The 17,534-nt window shown below is 52.9% G+C and overlaps 6 protein-coding genes across 6 annotated transcripts; 2 read left to right on the top strand and 4 right to left on the bottom strand.

Moving 5' to 3' along the window:
* Positions 1–1,273: 1,273 nt before the first annotated feature.
* BKA58DRAFT_316302 (uncharacterized protein) lies at positions 1,274–3,977 on the bottom strand (the record flags this gene model as incomplete). The annotated part of the gene is given in 5 exon segments (XM_046167569.1): positions 1,274–2,485; positions 2,726–2,745; positions 2,763–3,247; positions 3,298–3,729; positions 3,784–3,977. 5 exon segments carry the CDS (start codon positions 3,975–3,977, stop codon positions 1,274–1,276), a joined length of 2,343 nt encoding a protein of 780 aa, XP_046025364.1.
* A 1,229-nt stretch (positions 3,978–5,206) lies between these two features.
* BKA58DRAFT_440053 (uncharacterized protein) lies at positions 5,207–6,680 on the top strand (the record flags this gene model as incomplete). Its single annotated transcript, XM_046173725.1, has 6 exons — positions 5,207–5,404; positions 5,460–5,814; positions 5,886–6,003; positions 6,053–6,121; positions 6,170–6,196; positions 6,269–6,680. 6 exons carry the CDS (start codon positions 5,207–5,209, stop codon positions 6,678–6,680), a joined length of 1,179 nt encoding a protein of 392 aa, XP_046025363.1.
* Positions 6,681–7,864: 1,184 nt separating this feature from the next.
* On the bottom strand, positions 7,865–8,985 carry BKA58DRAFT_178179 (uncharacterized protein). Its single transcript, XM_046165326.1, has 3 exons — positions 8,520–8,985; positions 8,023–8,472; positions 7,865–7,968 (listed from the first exon to the last, which is right to left on the bottom strand). Exons 1-3 carry the CDS (start codon positions 8,770–8,772, stop codon positions 7,946–7,948), a joined length of 726 nt encoding a protein of 241 aa, XP_046025362.1. The 5' UTR covers positions 8,773–8,985; the 3' UTR covers positions 7,865–7,945.
* A 1,836-nt stretch (positions 8,986–10,821) lies between these two features.
* On the bottom strand, positions 10,822–12,602 carry BKA58DRAFT_361363 (organic solute transporter Ostalpha-domain-containing protein). The gene is made up of 3 exons (XM_046168779.1): positions 11,937–12,602; positions 11,608–11,883; positions 10,822–11,554 (listed from the first exon to the last, which is right to left on the bottom strand). The coding sequence occupies exons 1-3, from the start codon at positions 12,411–12,413 to the stop codon at positions 11,195–11,197; spliced, it is 1,113 nt and encodes a 370-aa protein (XP_046025361.1). The 5' UTR covers positions 12,414–12,602; the 3' UTR covers positions 10,822–11,194.
* A 619-nt stretch (positions 12,603–13,221) lies between these two features.
* BKA58DRAFT_178153 (T-complex protein 1 subunit gamma) lies at positions 13,222–15,281 on the bottom strand. Its single transcript, XM_046165325.1, has 4 exons — positions 15,110–15,281; positions 14,776–15,057; positions 14,134–14,724; positions 13,222–14,084 (listed from the first exon to the last, which is right to left on the bottom strand). The coding sequence occupies exons 1-4, from the start codon at positions 15,132–15,134 to the stop codon at positions 13,336–13,338; spliced, it is 1,647 nt and encodes a 548-aa protein (XP_046025360.1). The 5' UTR covers positions 15,135–15,281; the 3' UTR covers positions 13,222–13,335.
* A 242-nt stretch (positions 15,282–15,523) lies between these two features.
* Positions 15,524–17,119, top strand: BKA58DRAFT_385191 (uncharacterized protein). Its single transcript, XM_046170345.1, has one exon. It carries the CDS (start codon positions 15,899–15,901, stop codon positions 16,823–16,825), a length of 927 nt encoding a protein of 308 aa, XP_046025359.1. The 5' UTR covers positions 15,524–15,898; the 3' UTR covers positions 16,826–17,119.
* Positions 17,120–17,534: the final 415 nt, after the last annotated feature.

Here is a 17,534-nt window from a genome sequence, read left to right as displayed (position 1 = left end):
GGCGGACTGTACCAATGAGCGTGTCGAGCGTCCTTTCGATGGCACCTGCAAACTCTGCGACCAACAGGGTCATCGTGCTGTCGACTGCAAGTCCCGTCGCATTGTCAACTGGTCTGGCGTCCCCGAGATGGATGCTGAGTCTGCCTGGATTGCCCTCATCGACGCTGCCAAAGCCAAAGACCTCGATGTCTTCCGTGTCTGCTTGAAGGCATACGCTCGCGCTACCATGGATGATTTCAGCCTTCCCGCCGTCGAGGAAGCTCTTCGCGAAGATGGACTTGCAATCTTCCTCATCGCTAAGGAGCAGGAGATCGCTCCCAATATGACCATCATCGACCTCATCGGTAACCCTGACTGCAAGTTCGTTCTCTCCATCCAGTTCTCTGCCAAGCCCCGTCGCGCCAAGATGGCCACAGGCTGGCCCAAGGATCCCGCCGAGAACATGGAGCGTCTTGCCTCATGTGGCTATGTCCAGGATTGTGGTGTCCCGATGTGCGGCAACTGTGGTGAGCTTGGTCACGTGCGTAAGCACTGCAAGCAAGAGCAGGCTGAGCGCGAGAACACTGCTCCCGAGGTCCAGTGTGTCTACTGCAAGGAGAACGGCCATCGTGCACGTGACTGTCCCAAGGAGCGCATCAACCCCTACGCCTGCAAGAACTGTAAGCAAGAGGGTCACAATTCCAAGGAGTGTCCCGAACCTCGTTCTGCTGAAGGTGTAGAGTGCCGTAAGTGTAACGAGACCGGCCACTTCTCCAAGGACGTAAGTACACATATCCAACAACCCGTCTCTAGCCCTTGCTAACATTACAGTGTCCCAACGTTGCCGCCCGGGCCTGCCGAAACTGTGACTCCACCGAGCATATGGCCAAAGACTGTGACCAGCCCAAGAACCCTGACAAAGCCCTCTGCCGCAACTGCGAGAAGACTGGTCACTTCTCTCGCGACTGCCCCGAGCCCAAGGACTGGTCCAAGGTCAAGTGCAACAACTGCAACGAGATGGGTCACACCATCAAGCGCTGTAAGCAGCCGGTTGCCGAGGACGGTGGTGATGGCGGCGGTGGTGGCTGGGGCAACGATGCCGCTGGTGGTGATGCTTCTTGGGGTGATGCTGGCGGCGCCACAGGTGGTGGTGGCTGGTAAACGGCTACTTCGACACGGGCAAGTACGATCTGATTGAACGATGAAAAATGCATGTCAGCATACTCCTGATAATGGACTGACTGCGTGATGGCTATGGCTGCCCAGATTTCTTTAGCTACAAAAGATGATCAACTTAAAGATTTACACCTGCCCGCAGTGACCCATGCATTTTCGCGAGGTTTGCTTGACTTTCTTCAGCCCCTTGCACCCACTTTGGATAGCGATCGTCGTACCAATTCGATATACCATCCTCTCTACCGCTCGCAATGGCATCCGCAAGACTCAGGCCGTCCATGATTGAAGCATTTGCTCCATTACCTCCCAAAATAGGCTCTGCATGTACTGCATCCCCCAACAGACACACGCCGCTCTTAGCGAGCAAGTCATGCAACTCAGGCAACGGCGTAGACGTTATTCGCATCAGCCAATGCAATATCCTATCCGCGCGCATATTCTGCACGTCCAACATAGCCGAGAAAGGATAGCCAAAGATATTCTTCTCGCCGATCTCCTGGAAAAACTCCAACGGTATCGTCTTCGCCGCCTCCGTCGACCTGGCAGGATTAAACAGCGGATCCGCCTCCCCCCGCGCCTTGCGCGAGTAAATCCAACTAACCCACACCTTATCATCCTCCTTTTTATCCACGTTGACTGTAAGCACCGCATCCCCCTTGGTCGTCTGCCAAACATTCCTCCCGTCGTTTCCACCCGCCCTGCCCCCAAAGATACTGTTAAAATCCTTCCGTTTCATATGCCTCTTCCCATAGTACACAGCATAAGGCAGAACATCTACTCTTGAATCTTCTGGAAGCAGCAGTTTGCGTAAACTGGAATGCACACCATCAGCGCCTACAACGAGTTCCCCGCCCTCCCATGTCTCGCCGTTGGCAAAGCGCAACTTCGGTCCCTTGGGCGTGGTTTTGAATTCTTGAAGGGAATGGCCCAACCGGATATCCAGGTCTTGGCTTAGCAATGTTTCGAACTTCGCGCGGTTGGCGCGGAAAGAGGTTGAGGTATCGTATAAGCCGCCGTGGCTGGGTATGTCTATGTTTTCGCCATGTTTGCCTTCGCCGCCGTCTTCGGCGTCGATGGCGACGTGGGCTTTGAAGGCTGTGTCGCTGAGATTTAGGATTTCTAATAGGGGTTTGTAGGCGGTGGAGTGGAGGGTGATGGCGTAGTTGAAGCCCCGGCGATTTGGGGGCGCTTTGTCGTAGATTATGCTGGGGATGCCACGGTGGAGCAGGCTGCGGCTTAGAGTTAGGCCGGCTATGCCCGCGCCGATTATGGGGATGGGCTGCTTGGGCATTGTTTTTGGGGTTATCTGTCGAGGATTTGTTATATTATTCTATTTTATTGGAGGTGTTAGTAGGATGGCGATAGCGGATGTTGATGGCTTGTGGTGATCGGACCAATCAGCAGGGTGCCAAATGTGGGTACGCGCTGCTTTGAGGCGGGTGTGAAGAGCATATGCACATGGAATGCCAAGCGTGTTTTCGTTCATCACTAATTGTAGGTAAGAAGTCTTGGGTGCAATCATTATATACCATATTCGAGGCAGACTATGTACAAGTTCGTCGCCGACTACAAGTAGATGTAGCAGAATGGCTCTCCATCCAGCGAACCTAGCAAATCTTCAATCGGCCTGGCTTCCATGTTCAGGAAGTTGGTGCTGATGATATCCTGCAGTGTGGTGTTACGGCTGGGTGGGTTGTTGAGGATGGTGATCGTGCCAGCGATTGTCTTTGCCTGGTTGAGATGCAACGCCTGCCAGATCCACCACACACGGTCCAACATGGCGTGGTGCATGAAGAACGTAGGGTCGTTCGTGCTGCTGAAGAAATCGGAGGCGTCGCCACCAACTTTCACGTGGCCAGTGGTATGCAATCCCAGGAATCCGTCGCCGAAACGTCCCTGAAGCTCGTTCTGGAATGTGTATACGCTCTTGGAAGCTTGGCCAAGTGTCAGGTTGTAGAGGTTGGTCAGGGTAAAGTCTTCGGTAGCGGGGATGAAATCGCGTCGAGCGCATCTTGGGTTGTGCTCGAATGGCGTGCTCACAGCAGGGTATCCATTCATAGCTGGGAGGACTGGACCGAGATTGAGTTGCAGACTGTCGGATGTTAGAGGATATGATTGGAACACTGACGATCCCAGACTCACTTCTTGAAAGGGCCACTCTTGATGCATCCGCCTCCATTTCCTGACGGCAAGGGGATGAGACCTCCACCACTAACACTGCCGTTGTGCTTGAAGTAAGCGCCGTCACCACCCATGCTTGTGTCGGAGCCATCGAAAACAGGAGACTTGCTCAAGTCGTCCTGGTGTCTGAACCAGTTCCAGTACGGTTGGTAACCAGTGTAGCCACACTCTTCACGTAGCGCCTTCTCGTAACCATACACAAAGTATCTGTGCCAGCTCAAGAAGTTGCCGGTACCGTGAATGAACGATGTCTGGTTAATGTGTTGAGCAACGAAGTCGTCATATCGTGTCTTCGCACCAGGTACAAGCCCTGCAGGTGTTTTCGATGGCGACGAGATCAAACATTTTACTGCTTTGATATACGACTTTCGCTCTTTCTTGCTCATGAATTCCCTGCGACACACGTAAGCTTCTCGTCTTCTCAATCAGCATGCAGGAAGTACTCACCAGTCCCGGCGAGCGTACGCATTGGAAAGGGAGCAGCTCCTCTTCTCAAGCGTACCGTTCGCCTCGGCCTGCTTCAATGCCTCCATGGCTTGGTTTTGCAGATCTGTAAGCAGATCGTCGCGAGGTACCAGTGCAGCAGACGAAACTACGCTGGTCAAGGCCAGCACAATGGCGGAGATCCCATAGAATCGCATCTTGAATAGAAGTTTCAACAAGAGAGGTGAGATCTTGTGGTGGGATAGAGCGCCATTGATTGCGCGCCGGCACTCTCATATATGCTGCTGCGATACCCGTCTGCCCCATATCGAAAAATTGTACGTGCATGCAGCATACCACACCTGCAAGGGTCGCTGATATGCATCCGAGGCGGTCGCGCAGTAGCGAAGGATGCCCGCTGTGGTCTTCGGCATCGGAGTTACTGGATCAGGGCTCTCCCTCAGGCAACCCACGTGCTGTCCACATGGGCTCATGCGATGCCTGCGCAGTAGTCTCGCATAAGCTCGAGGCACAGGATACGAGATTCGATTTCGACCGAGCGCGGAGTTCTGCCGGTTGTGGATACTGAATCGTACAGCCCCAGGAGGATGGGTCGGCCGGGTCGAGGCGCTCTTTCGATTACCACGCTGCAGCCACGCAGGAAGGAACGGCAGATTTCCAGGGTTCGCAATGCAGGTTGCGACGAAGACCTGGGAGGCGGCTCTATACAACCACAGCGAATGTTCAACGTTTCAGTATCTCAATGACGGAAACGAATCGACGCTGGTAATTATTCCAGCAATTTTGAGTGGTTTCCAATGTGGCTGAACTCGCTGTTCATCGCGGATGTCCTGGCGGTGTCCCGTGGGACGGCACGCGGTGGAGCTAGCAACGGCAGGGCTCAGCGCCACTAGTACTAATGCAGTTTGTTCCAACAATGGGGCGATGATCCCGAAGACGCGAGGGACGAAGAAGACTGACTCTCATGTTCATCGCTGGCAATCTACAAAGGTTTCCTCTTACGAAAATGATGCAGGATTCAGCGCGACTGGAGTCCGCGGGTATTAATTGACACAAGGTGAAGCCGGCATCTCAACTTCGCAGCTGTAGAAACTCAACTTCTTTCGGCTTCGAGACTCCGGGGGCTGTCTCAGCCGCTGTTCCGAACGACTGGGCATGGCTGAAGTGATATCCGACATGTCGCAAGCATAGGAATCCAACGCAGTGCCCTCGCCTGCGTTGCTACCTAGGTATGAGCGGCACAATTGTTGGAATCTAATGGACCGTGCAAGCGATGGAAAGGTATATTGGTGTTGATAAATTCGTCGCCCACGTTGATCATCGGAACATATGCTCACCCATGCCTCTCTATTTTCTGGTGGACAACCTGTGCTACCCTTTTTCTTGACTGCGCCGCCACCCCTATCCCTTATCTTCTAAGACGAGTATGGCTCCCGAGAGCGATTCATCTGGGCAACCAGTCATGGACCCTGAGTGGGCAGCTGAGAGCAATCTTACTCGGATTCTTGCCATCTCCGCTATTGTGCATGTTATTACTGCCATTGTTGTTGGCCTAAGGCTCTACGCGCGAGTGTTTGTATTGCGCAAACCCGCAATAGATGACATATTCATCGTAGGAGCATATGTATGTACTACACAGACTATACCTTTTTATAACGGAGCATGACTAATGTAAGCAGTTTGGTGGACTGGCAGAATTGGTATCATTCATCGTTGGGGGCTACCATGGCCTTGGACGCCATCAACAAACCCTATCAGTGGCCGATCTTGCAGGCATCGACCATGCTGTCTACGTCCAATCCATAATCGCAGCCATCATTGGTTTCGCACTACTGAAAGTATCAATCGCGATTTTTCTGCTCCGGCTGGGCAAGAACACCACCTGGTTCAGCCGTACCTTGTGGGTGACAATAGCATTCATCGCAGTGTATACCCTGTTCGCATTCTTCAGTTTCACATTCCGATGCTGGCCTATATCTGGGGTATGGAACAAAACCATCAACGCCAAATGCTACTCATGGACTTTCTTTGTCGGTACTGCGTTGCTGAATACAGGCAAGTACTTACACTCTCACCGTTGGTCGCATTGTACTAACACCCCGAAGCGTGCAACATGTTCACTGACATTGTTTTCGCGACTATACCTATACCAATCATCTGGAGTCTGCAGATGTCACGGCGAACACGTTTGGGGTTGATCGGGCTGTTAAGCGTAGGTTGGCTGTATGTGCCCCTCGAATATACATGATCTACAGTCGCTCACACGAAAAAGTGCAGCTTCCATGGGTATTCCAAAGGCCTATTACCAGTTCGCATCGTCGACGATGGTAGACCAGACTTTGTGAGTCAATTACGGGTATCTTCGATTTGTCAAACTGACCGAATCAAGCGATCAAAGCATGAACTTTTGGGGAAAGTAAGTGGCAACTTCAAAATCTCTCTTGCACGTTGCTTCACAACGGACGTAAGCTGACTTTCTACACTTTAGCATGCAAATGCACATGGGCATCATTGCAGCCTCGGTACCCTGCCTCAAGCCGCTCTTCAAGAAGAGCTCGAGCTCAACCAGCAACAACAACAACAACCAGTACGATGACATCGAACGGCCCCCAACGTACGGCAGTGGAAGGCCAAGCAAGCGTCGCAGGACCTTTTTGACGACGAACGGAACACTGAATGGCAACGAGGATTTCGAATTGACATCTAGAAGTAGCGTACGAGAGAGTGTGCTAGGAAACTTCTCGACTTCAGGCCAGGGCAAGAAGAAAGCTGTCTACAGCGTCACTGAGGAGCGAGTTGGAAGCGAGGACAACATCCTCGACGACAAGGAGGATCTGAGGGGCATCATGCGCACAAGGGAAGTGACTGTTCAACATACAGAAAAGCCAGACCAGAGGTGAAGATTGGTACAATGAATCTGAGCTACACAATAACGATCCAAACAAAAAATACATTGGCATCGTAAAGGATGCAGGTACGCCACATCATTGGCACGGAAGCCAAATTCCCGTGCCCACTGTTCCCTCATTCCTTTTTCCCAGTACTAAGATTCCGATAGTGTCTACGCTAAACCTACATATGTGTGCGACCAAGAAAGAAACCCTCCGGATGACCTAGGTAGCCGCCGTCAAACCAGATTTGTGCCACACCATCCACACCCGCTTTGCCAAGCCAAATACCCGCTGCCACAGCCACCAAGGTAGTACGAACCACTGTGTCGTATAGTCTCCATCCAATCAGATACTTGAACATAGTTCTTGTAATAATGGCTGACGGAAGGGGCTGTAGGGCTGGGCGAGTGGTTCACGTCATGTATTGGGGCAAGGCTTTCTTGGTTTTGGTACGAAGGAGGCGCGTGAGAGATATCGGGGGCTTGAGGGGGAGTTGGTAGTGGGGTTTGGTAGCGCTGCAGGTAAATGAGCAGTTGGCAGCATCGCAAGTCAGATGGGGTGGAGATCGTAGCGCAAGCAGCCTTGCGCGCCTTACCGTGCCGTATACTGCGAGTTGTGCCGCAACGTGGTCAGTGGGTCTGGTACGTAGCGGGGCACTTGGTCGATGTCAGCAGGCGATGTTGGTGGAGTGCGGCTATGAATGTGCCGTTCCGGCTCTGTTACAATGGGATGGCGATGTCTCTGGGGTTGGCTCACCTTACTACTGTCAGCCTGCGACGGGCGTATTCATGGCATCCTCTAAAAGGGGAGACGGTGAGATTCGAGCAATATCGACCCTACAGGATACTGTCATTGGTGCCGCATAATTGATGTATCGTACAACGAAGCACTTCATGAGAGAACCGCCACTGTTCTATTATTCGCGACAACAATGCAAGCAAAAAGCTTTTGCAATTAACGCAAGGCCAAATCCAGCCCTTGTAAACTATTTCCACCAAATGCCCAAATCCGTAAACGCCCATAGCCATGCCGATGTCCCAGCAGTAACAATGAAGTCCCACACAGCCGTGCGAACCATGAACACCAAAGGGTATCGTAAATGTAAGAGATAAAATGAAAGGTTACAAGAAAAGAAAACCCATGCCCTGCCGTAGATCTTGAAGGATAAAAATAGCCGCGCGCGACTAACCTAATTATGGAAAGACTGTAGAAGGCATGAGAAAATGGTAGTGTTCGTAACTGACTCGAAACGAGCGTCGCAAGCTCGGCGCTTATTACTTGGGACCGTAAACCCAGTCTGAGAGATGTTAGTGGACTACTTCAGCTGCGTGGGTGTTTCGGGTATACTTACATTGCGCAGCGTACTTGACTTCCCATGTGGCTGGCATGCCTTTGCAAGTGGCAGGCTTGTTACCACCAGCAGTCTCGACACGGTAGACGGTGTTGATTCCGCCTTGGGTAATACCAGTGACGTGTTGTAGGTATAGCCAGTCGACGGCAGGGAGACCGTTCTTGCCCGGGCACGCATTCGCTGGTGCAGCAACATTGCCTTTCTTGGCCACTTGGGCCATGGGGAACGGCGTGCTCAGTCTGTCGAAGGCGAATGTTGGCGTGTTCGCTCCTTCTACATCGGCGAAGAAGTGATGGCCCGTGATGTGTTCGTAGCCTTGGAGACGGAGGCTCATGTCCACCAGTCCGGGAGCCCATTCGTTCAGTGAGAGTGCAAGAGGGGAGATCGAGCCAATCTTCCACTTGGCCAGTCCGTCGTTGTTAAGCTTCGTGCCGATGTCGTATAGGGTGGCTTGATGGTCGTTAGAGACATTCCCTTTAGGATGGATAGTTTCTTACCAAATGCGCCAGTAGTACCAGGAGCCGCGCTCTCATCAGAACCGCAAGTGTAGTTTTGTGTGCCGATGCCGAGCACAACGTACTTGAGATCCAAATCGCCTGGGGCTTGGAGAGTGCTCTGAGGAAAGAGTTTGGCAAGGTTGTTGAGATTACGGGCAGGAGTGTATTGTTGCGGTTTGCCAGGTCTTGGTAGGGCAGCTGCAGTGGCAGATGCGGCAAAGAGAAATGCCGTAGTGATCGCGGAGAAGAGCATGATGACTGATTGTGATAAATCTCAAGGATGAGGGAGTGCCGTTGGCAATGTGATATGCGAGGCTGATATATGTAATGCGGCCAAGTGCAGGAGATCGATGAAGAGATTGACGTTATCAAAATAGAAGTGTCGTTCTTCAGTCTTTGCTAGCGTAGAGAACTCGAGGCTGGTATCGTTGTCACACTACCTCTTAGACCAGGCGGCTCGACAGACTTATACTTTCGTCTGTAACCTTCGCGCTTGGCCGTTAGACAGGCCCGCCGGCAAGGGCACGCATGCGCCGCCATGTGTAGGTTCATCGCCACGGACCATCATCCTGACCAGACTTCCTACTATTATCCTTGAAGCGATATGCACGCCAAATTGGTGATACCTGGAGGTGGCTTTAGCGTCTCAGGGTAATCCGCTTTCCGCATGTCACCTTGCCGCTCTCGGCAAGCTGGCTAAAAGGCTTGTGTCTGCTGTAAGCGCTGATACGTGCAATCTTGCGATGAGAAGACAGGGATCTGCGAGCGATACGATGGGCATTACCTGCCTTCTGTGAGCCGCATTCCGGTGGCGCTCTTCTCTCCTCGTGTTGAGCCTCCATTCGCGCTCCCAAGTCTTGTGAACGTTGGTTTTTGCAGTCATCGCCTCCATGCTCATCGCGATGTCACACAGCGAAGCGTCGATTCTGCCTTAGGGAGGCGGCGCAGTTGGCTCAGGCTCAGGCTCGTCACAGTCACCCAACGTCCAACGAAGGATTCTTTAGTTTCAGCATCAGGCCCTCCAGACGGACACCAAACGTCGGCAGGAGTGCCCACAGTTTTGGGGATTGGGTTTGCACTTGCTCGAACGGGAGGTTGGATACCACAGCGCCCAGGCCTCCCTGGCCTTCACCCGCCGCCCGTGCGCTGCAGACGCCATGCATAGGACGGCTGATAAATGACCTGATCAGGCTGAGCAAAGACAGTAAATGACCCGATAGCGGCATGCACACACTATCGAACGCCCCGCTTCAAGCCCAAATGTTGGCTAATTAACTGGGTACTCAACAGAGATTAACGGAAGATACGGCAACCGTGGGTTCTGGAAAGGCGTCCTCAGGTAGCCTTCGGAAGGAGTTGCGGCGTAGGTCTCGTGCCCGTCTCATTGTGCGTGCTTCCGCAAAGTCACCGATGCTACGCACAGCTTCGGTTAGGCGCATCTGCCGAATCTGAAGCTCGTTGTGTGCGAGCTTGAGCATCCGTCCTGTTCAAAATAGACGGGACTTGTTTCCTTACGCCTAGATCGCGATGTTGGTGTAAGTGAGGGGCTGCGTCTTTAGACTCCACCCGAGCTTGCCCTTCGTCTTCGATACCAGCACGCGCACACCGCAAAACTTCCACGGGTGTGGGAGGTGTGCAGCAAAGCCATTAACCCTGGAGCCCAGAACCAGGTTACCCACAAGCCGCAAAATGCGCTCTAATCGTCTGACAGAGAAATGCCATGGCCTCATTGGCAATAAAAGAGGGGTAATGTTGGCCTATTAGCCTGCTGCAAGGCTATGGAAGCAGCGATATTAGTCTTCTTTCTTTTTCGCATCCACCGTAAGCTGGTGACACCCCCGTCTAGCTAGCGAGCATACTCGTGGTGCATTGCGGGACGACGTTGCAGCCGCCACCAGGAAGTCGGTCGGGCGTTTCGTTTAGACAGGTGAACGACAGGCCGTGCGGACTCACTGCGGAGGATCTTTCGCAGTGACAACCGTTTCGAAACCCATGAAGTTCGCAGAGTGAGCTGTGTCAGAGCTCAAGCGAACGGTTTCAGCGGTGATCCCGCAGAAGGTGCGACACTTCCCCAGCTTGATGAACGTCGGCCGAACGCTTGCAGGAGGCACCCTTTCATTCCTGAGGCCAAGATGCGAGTGCGCGCGGGACGTTGAACTCCTGTCAGCATCCTGAAGTGCTTTTCAAACTCTTGACAGCTCCTGCATTGGCTGCATGGTGACAATCGGGACTGTGACACCTACCGTAACGGCAATCGTCTCCCGTTCTGCATTCGTTTGCCTAGCTCTGCTTCTGGATAAACCGGCATGATTTGGTACTCCAGATATTGAAGGAGGTTGGTCATGTGCGACCAGGGTAATCGTTGTGCTTCGAGCGGCTACTTGTCTGTCCCAATTACATACAGATTTGGAGAAGACACCCTTTCAAATCCCTCTTCACAAGCACCCCAACGCTAGCGGGGAGTCTACATCGGTCCCGCACTTCACGCTGAACTCTCTGGTCCCCTCTTTGTCGTTACCAGCCCACACTCATAAAATTCCTCCGTTGCTTGCATCGCTCTCGTATCCGTCACGGAAGCTATTCATCAAACTCATGTTCCTGAATAATCTCATCAGGGTCTATAGATAAGAAAAGTGATAAGATCGCCTCGTTTGGTGAGCCTGCTTTTCAAGCCATTACGGGACGACTCGGCCTCTCCTCTCTTCCTCGTCACTGAATGAGACCAATGCAATCCTCACACTGTCCTGTCGCATGATCTGTCTTTGTTGGTCTCTGACTAATCTCATAGGGCCCCGAAAGAACGCGGACAGCAGATCTGAAATGTTGAAAGCATCGACGATGGCGTTAAGTGGTCCAGCTGCAGGACTGCCTTGTTGCTTGTACGGTATTGGCGAGAATGCAAAGAGCAGAAGCACAGCGAAGATGGGCATTTCGCAAGCGAGGATGAGCGAGGCGAGTCCAGTGTTGACATCATGGTATGTCATGTACTTTGTAGGTTCCAGCTTTCCGTGGCCTGCAAGCAGAGAGATGATGAACTGTGATAATGGCGTTAGCACGTCATATACATGTTGACTGCTGTGAGACGTACCGACTGGAGAAAGTTCAGGCCAAGGATACCTTTAAACGTGACCAGCTTGAGTATGATTCGATGCTTCTGTAACAATTTCTTGTTGTTCTTGTAGAACCTAAGCGAGCTAACGATAGCGACCGTTGTAGTGTAGCCAATGAGTATGGTGAGCCAGAGATGAGCAAAGTGCACGTCGTTAGACTGCTTGCAGTAGGTACCAGTAGCGAGGGTAGCTGCCGTGGCGATCCATATGACGATGCTAGTCGGTATAAACTGGAGTACACCGTACCAGCTACGCTGCTCAACGTTAGAGAAAGCCTGCCTGTCGGGACAGAAGTGTAAAAACTTACCTTAAGCCATGTTGGACTATTCCCTTTGAGCGCACCCTTGGCTGTGGCTCCATCTCCAAACAACCCGTCGAATCCTTCAGGGTGCGAGAGGACAAGATCGCACATGAACAGTAAGAACGACGATAGTGCGATCGAGCAACCAAAATCAAGCGAAGGGGCTAGATATTCTCCAATGTCGCTTCGCCAGACGACCAAGAAGGAGAAAAGGGCCACCCATGGTATCAACAGCATGATCCTGATGATCTGCCGTTGTTGTACGGGGTTCGAGTAGTTGAAGGCATGGAGTGCGATCAGTGCCCCGACAATCAGTGTGCTGAGGATGGCACAGGCACCGGACAGAATCGTTGCAAATTGGTGGAATGTGAGGCCACCGACAAAGGAAATGATCTTTGGACCACTGGCGTCTTCCACTGCGCAAATCTTAGAGTCATCGCGCCGTTCGAGATGATTTCTCGTCATGAGTATTGAAGTATCCATTGTCGGGTGTTGATACCTTGCTCGGTAGAACGTGGGAGAGTGCAACGATTATTGGGGAAAATGTAATGCTCAATCGCAAGAGTTGAATAAACTCAAGAATGATTTGATGGAAGGAAGGAAACATTATCCTGTCCAGCAGCACGACCTCTATACATATACTTACAGTCCGATCTTCTATTCAGCTCAGTTGGCACTCGTATAACGTAGCCACGCTTCAGGCCACCCGCACATTCGTGGCAGAGTCATACAAACCGTCAAACTCACAACCACCGCTCAGGATACCAGATAAGGTAAAGAGCAACAATCGCAGCGCGTGTAAGCACTCAAGACAGGCTTTGGCGAGGCTTATGCCTGTCTCTACGGTGCTTAGCAGGTGTTGACACAAATGCAGTCTAGCGATGCGGCGCAGCAGCACGAGCAGGCTGACGACCAGCCGCGGTGTAGAGCCTGATTCGCAGGAGAAATGTATGCTTGCGTGGCAGAGCGCAGGGTCTGGCTGAATGGCTGAAGTTCGCAGGGCGAGGTTTATGCGCAAAGTGTACTTAAAGAGGAGGGCGATGCGATTGGATGGTTGAGAGGTTGAGCCGGGTAAGGCATGTGTATCATGTTGAGCGGCACGGTAAGCGACTTCGCATCCACCAGAACGCCGAACGCGAGGATCACGTTTGAAGGATAGATATCTCACAATACACATATATTGACCGTCAGCAGTCAGCGACCCGTCTTCAGAAGTGGCCGCGCATCTCTTGTTTGTATCAAAAGCAATTAATACTAACCTTGGTACATGTTTGCTTTAAGTTTCACTAAAGTTGGTGTACAGCCTGGCATGATGTATGGTTGGCAGATGTGTATTCTTCATTCCTAGCGACAGTTCCTGGCTTGTATAGCAAGGATCTCGCAGAACACAGTTGCTTGATTGCCTCTAATCGTCACCACCGCCTATCGGACCGCTCACTTGCTTGGCGGATTTCGCAGCAACGATATCGTCGACCCTGAGCAGTAGGCAGGCACTCTCCACGGCAGTCTTGACGCTCTGCTCCTTGACAGCAAGAGGCTCCCAGACGTTGTATGACCGCATATCGACGACCTTGCCTGCATCACCATCAATACCCCAGACACTGCCAGTTTGCTTGCCGTCTTCGTAGCCTTCCGCATGCTTCGCGCGCAGTTGGGTGAGCACCTTGATAGGGCTGTTTCCAGAGTTCTGAATAAGTGTGCGCGGGATAACCTCCATTGCTTCGGCGACGGCCTTGTATGGCCATTGTGCGACACCCTCGATCAGCTTTCCTCTTCGGTCTAGACCGACCGCAACGGCCATCTCGGTGGCGCCACCACCAGGGCAGAGCTTAGGGTTCCAGATGACGTTCCTGGCAACACCCATAGCGTCGTGTAGATTCCGCTCGATCTCGTTCAGGATGTCTTTTGAAGGTCCTCGGAGCAGGATAGTGCATGCCTTCGGGTTCTTGCACTTTGTGAGGAAGGTGAAGTATTCGTCACCGATCTTGGAGATCTCGAACAGACCGCACTCGGTACCGATGTCTGAAGCGGTAGCCGCGAATACGGAGTTTACGATCGTCGCACCGGTCGCACGCGCGATACGGTTGTTGTCTGTCTTGCGGACGCGGCGGATGGCAGTGATGTCGGCCTTGACGAGGTAGTGCTGTGCGAGATCTACTTCATGTTAGCAAGCCCACGAAAAGAGGTATTCAACGTTACATACCACTGACACCCTTCTCAGTAATAACGAGATCAGGCTTCAGAGCGACGATGGCATCACACATCTGCTTGACTTGCTCCTCCTCAATCTGGAGAATTCTGTTCCAGTCCTCTTCTTTGCTGACCTCAATGTTTGTCTGACTCTCGCCCTTCTTGTACTCCAGTGTGCAGTCCAACAACAGAACCCTCGGGTTCTCGATTCTCCGCCTCATCTTTGGGTGTGTGATGTCCTTGTTGACCATGACTCCGTCCAGAACCTCGCTGTCTTCGATCTCGCCTCCGGGAATCTTCTCGATACGTGCGTAGCGCTTGATGTCGACCTCCTGCTTTCCAGAGCCAATGTCGAGGGAAACGGTTCGTACTGCCTTAAGAGCCAGTCCACACATCAAGTCTGACCACCGCGAGACGAACTTTGTGCCGATGGAGGAGTTGATGATCTTGTACATCTGCTCGTCGTCGTTGATGTCGACTTCGACCGCGATCTCGCTGATGATTTCGAGGGCATCGGCAAGGGCCTTTTTGAATGCTTGGATGATGACGACGGGGTGGATGTTGCGCTCAAGCTGGGGCAAGGCTTGTGCGAGGATTTCTCCCGCTGTCTGTTGTCAGTGTACGCTTCTTTAACCTCCCCGCAGCATCTACGCACCTAATATGATGACGGTGGTTGTGCCATCGCCGACCTCCTCATCTTGTGTCCTACTCAGCTCAATCATGCTCTTGGCTGCTGGATGTGCGACTTCGATCTCTCGGAGGATAGCGTGGCCGTCGTTGGTCAGGACGATACCGCCCATTGGGTCGAGCAGCATCTTCAGCATAGCCTTGGGACCGAGACATGATCTGATGATGTCGGCGACCGTCTTGGCTGCTGTGATGTTGGACAGTTGGGCTTTGCGGCCAAACTGGCGCTCCCCGCCCGGGGTCTGCGTGTCTGTTGATGTGTTAGTGGGCTGTCGCAGCTTCAGATGGGGAACTGAACATACTCATGACAACCACTGGCGCCTGCATCTTGACGGTACAGGTCTATAAGCACGGTATACAAGAAGGAGGGGGTCGAAAACAGAGTTGCGTGGGGTATCTTGCGTCTGGTGCCTTGCAGCTCCTCCACTAACTTTTGCTACCAAAAACCGCGTCGCAGCGCCGCCACTATCCCGGCGCGGATTATCTGCGACCGGGCATCAGCCACAGATCAGCCACACCACCTTCTCTGCTGACTCATGCACTCAGCTCCCGATGAACGGCAACTTCCGTGGACGCACCCTAGTCGGCCCTGCCTTACACAGAGCCTTGGCGCCTACCGAATTCGGCAGCCAGCCCTCGCGTGACGGCCAATACGCGCTAGACTTGCCCTGGAGATCACTCGCCGGGCTATTTTACCCTACATTCTGCCTCCTCTCACCGCGTCGCAGCCAGCCTCTCACGGGACTCGTGCGCAGCTTACAAGACCGCTCTGGTGCCCTCCAAACCTTCCTTCCTTCCTCTCACTTCTTTTGCGCCAAACTTCCGCACGCCGCCTTTCTTCTGTCTATAACTTGGACACTCCCACACCTCGCTCGGTTTTCCTTCATCTTACCACTCCCATCCATCACCATCACCCGTCCCCATCATCCACTATCTCCATCGCGCCTCACCTTCTCGCCATCATCTACCTTCACTCTTGTCGCTCTTAGTGACTTCACTATATCGTCGCATGCTCACTGTCCTGTCTTCATAAAGACAGGTCTTTGTATCCTTCACAAACTCTATCATTGCTAAACTACTAAACATACAGTATGGGTCTTAACTACTACGCCTCGTCGCCAACTGTGGTCCTGCCGCCCCAGCAACCGCAGGACTACTTCCCGCATCACCAGAGCGCCGCTGCACCAATGGGTAATTTCCGCCCCAAATACCCTACTCCGCCTTCGCTCAACTATCTAGCCGCCGTTTCCAATGCCACCGCTGGGCGCAAACGATCCATCGCCGACGTCGACGACCCGGAGGAGAACCTACCCGTCGGATCCATCGTCACTCAATCGCCTTCAAAGCCGAAGCCCGAGCCTGTGTACGGCCCAGGGATGACGCTCATCTACCCTGGAGAGCCTGGCTACACCATGGCCGCCGAGTCGCAATCGGGCACTTGGTACGAAGAGAAAGTCGAGAAAGAAGAGAAAGCCGAAGCTGAAGCTCGCCCTATCGCCGTGTCGCGCAAGTCAGTTCGCATGAGCCCATCTGCCAATGTGGAAATCACTCCCCTCAACCAGATGGATGCTCAGAAGACCGAAGAGCTCATCGACGACAAAGGCAACACTGTCAACACGCTCATCGCATCCCTCGGGGTAGGCTGGAAGAACGTCATGACCAACCCGAACCTACGCGACGCGGCGCGCGCATACTCCCGCGTGATTGAGCGTCATTTCGACTTCACCGACGTCCTGGTGATGTTAGAGAAGGAATCACTCAACGCCTATCTCGTACGCGCTAAGCAACACGGCGTCCAAGGCTACTGGTTATTCTCGGACAATCTACAATGGTGCCAGCTCGTTGGCTGGTCATTAGAGCGAACTGTTAGCAACCTCATGTTTGGCTCGACCCCTCGTGTTGAGGGTGAGCGCATCAATGCTCGCCAGTTGACGCCGTCGCCTGCCTCTACACCCATTTCCCAGCCAGTCGCCGAAGCTCCTATGGCGACTGCAGACACCGACGCGATGGAGATGTGACGCGTCTCAACCCATCTCTTCTCTTCCTTCCTGTTTCTTTACCCCATGAACGGCAACAAAACACGTCTCGGTTATCCTTTCGGCTGCATTGATTTACGGTTTTCGATGTGGGTTTCTTCTTCGGCGAATCGGCGTTCGGTGGAATCGGATGGCTCACCGGAAGTGACTCTATCTGACATGTACTATATTATTATGATGCTTACGCTGCGATGCTTGATCAAAGACACTCGATCGCATCTGCAGCACGTGCCGCTAAACTCACCAGGCAAGAACTCAATGAAACTATGATTATCATTTACATTCACTTGTTGAGAATTGCTGTTCTTGAATTCGCAGTCGGTAACTTCCAAGTAGCCACAGGCCGGTCCACGGGTCTTCCTTCACGCGCAAGCTGACGTGCTTTACCGACGCTCCCCGAGGCACGCAATTTCCTTGACTCTATTTTCAGTAGATCTTCGCTCGTTAAACACGATCAAACATGCTTCCGCGGTGACGAAGGAGCATTGAGAAGGCACTGCCCCAAGCTCTGCCGCACTACCGCTCCTCAGCAACGCGAACATGTCGCGCGCACGACGCGGCTTCGCGTTTCCCGGCCAGCACCTCTTCCCAGTCTGTTTATGACTCGTACAAACGGTGCGCTTGAGTCGAGACCGCCCTTCTCTCACCGGCACCGCTGGTGGCATGTTGGCTGTGTCACACTCCCTGGTGG

Source organism: Alternaria rosae (assembly GCF_020736505.1).
Source record: "Alternaria rosae strain MPI-PUGE-AT-0040 chromosome Unknown BKA58scaffold_5, whole genome shotgun sequence".
In the NCBI taxonomy this organism is placed as follows: domain Eukaryota; kingdom Fungi; phylum Ascomycota; class Dothideomycetes; order Pleosporales; family Pleosporaceae; genus Alternaria; species Alternaria rosae.
The sequence above is the reverse complement of the archived record's forward strand: the minus strand, read 5'-3'. Positions and strand labels throughout refer to the sequence as shown.

What these genes read in the sequence shown, in the direction of transcription:
- BKA58DRAFT_178179 (XM_046165326.1), bottom strand. Translation starts at nt 8,772, where the DNA reads ATGCTCTTCTCCGCGATCACTACGGCATTTCTCTTTGCCGCATCTGCC. An exon ending in TGGTACTACTGGCGCATTTG is followed by an intron (nt 8,473 to 8,519) that starts GTAAGAAACTAT and finishes ACGACCATCAAG; the next exon opens with CCACCCTATACGACATCGGC. An exon ending in AGTCAAGTACGCTGCGCAAT is followed by an intron (nt 7,969 to 8,022) that starts GTAAGTATACCC and finishes AACATCTCTCAG; the next exon opens with ACTGGGTTTACGGTCCCAAG.
- BKA58DRAFT_361363 (XM_046168779.1), bottom strand. Translation starts at nt 12,413, where the DNA reads ATGGATACTTCAATACTCATGACGAGAAATCATCTCGAACGGCGCGAT. An exon ending in ATAGTCCAACATGGCTTAAG is followed by an intron (nt 11,884 to 11,936) that starts GTAAGTTTTTAC and finishes AACGTTGAGCAG; the next exon opens with CGTAGCTGGTACGGTGTACT. An exon ending in GCCTGAACTTTCTCCAGTCG is followed by an intron (nt 11,555 to 11,607) that starts GTACGTCTCACA and finishes CCATTATCACAG; the next exon opens with TTCATCATCTCTCTGCTTGC.
- BKA58DRAFT_178153 (XM_046165325.1), bottom strand. Translation starts at nt 15,134, where the DNA reads ATGCAGGCGCCAGTGGTTGTCATGA. An exon ending in AACCACCGTCATCATATTAG is followed by an intron (nt 14,725 to 14,775) that starts GTGCGTAGATGC and finishes GACAACAGACAG; the next exon opens with CGGGAGAAATCCTCGCACAA. An exon ending in TACTGAGAAGGGTGTCAGTG is followed by an intron (nt 14,085 to 14,133) that starts GTATGTAACGTT and finishes AACATGAAGTAG; the next exon opens with ATCTCGCACAGCACTACCTC.
- BKA58DRAFT_385191 (XM_046170345.1), top strand. Translation starts at nt 15,899, where the DNA reads ATGGGTCTTAACTACTACGCCTCGTCGCCAACTGTGGTCCTGCCGCCC.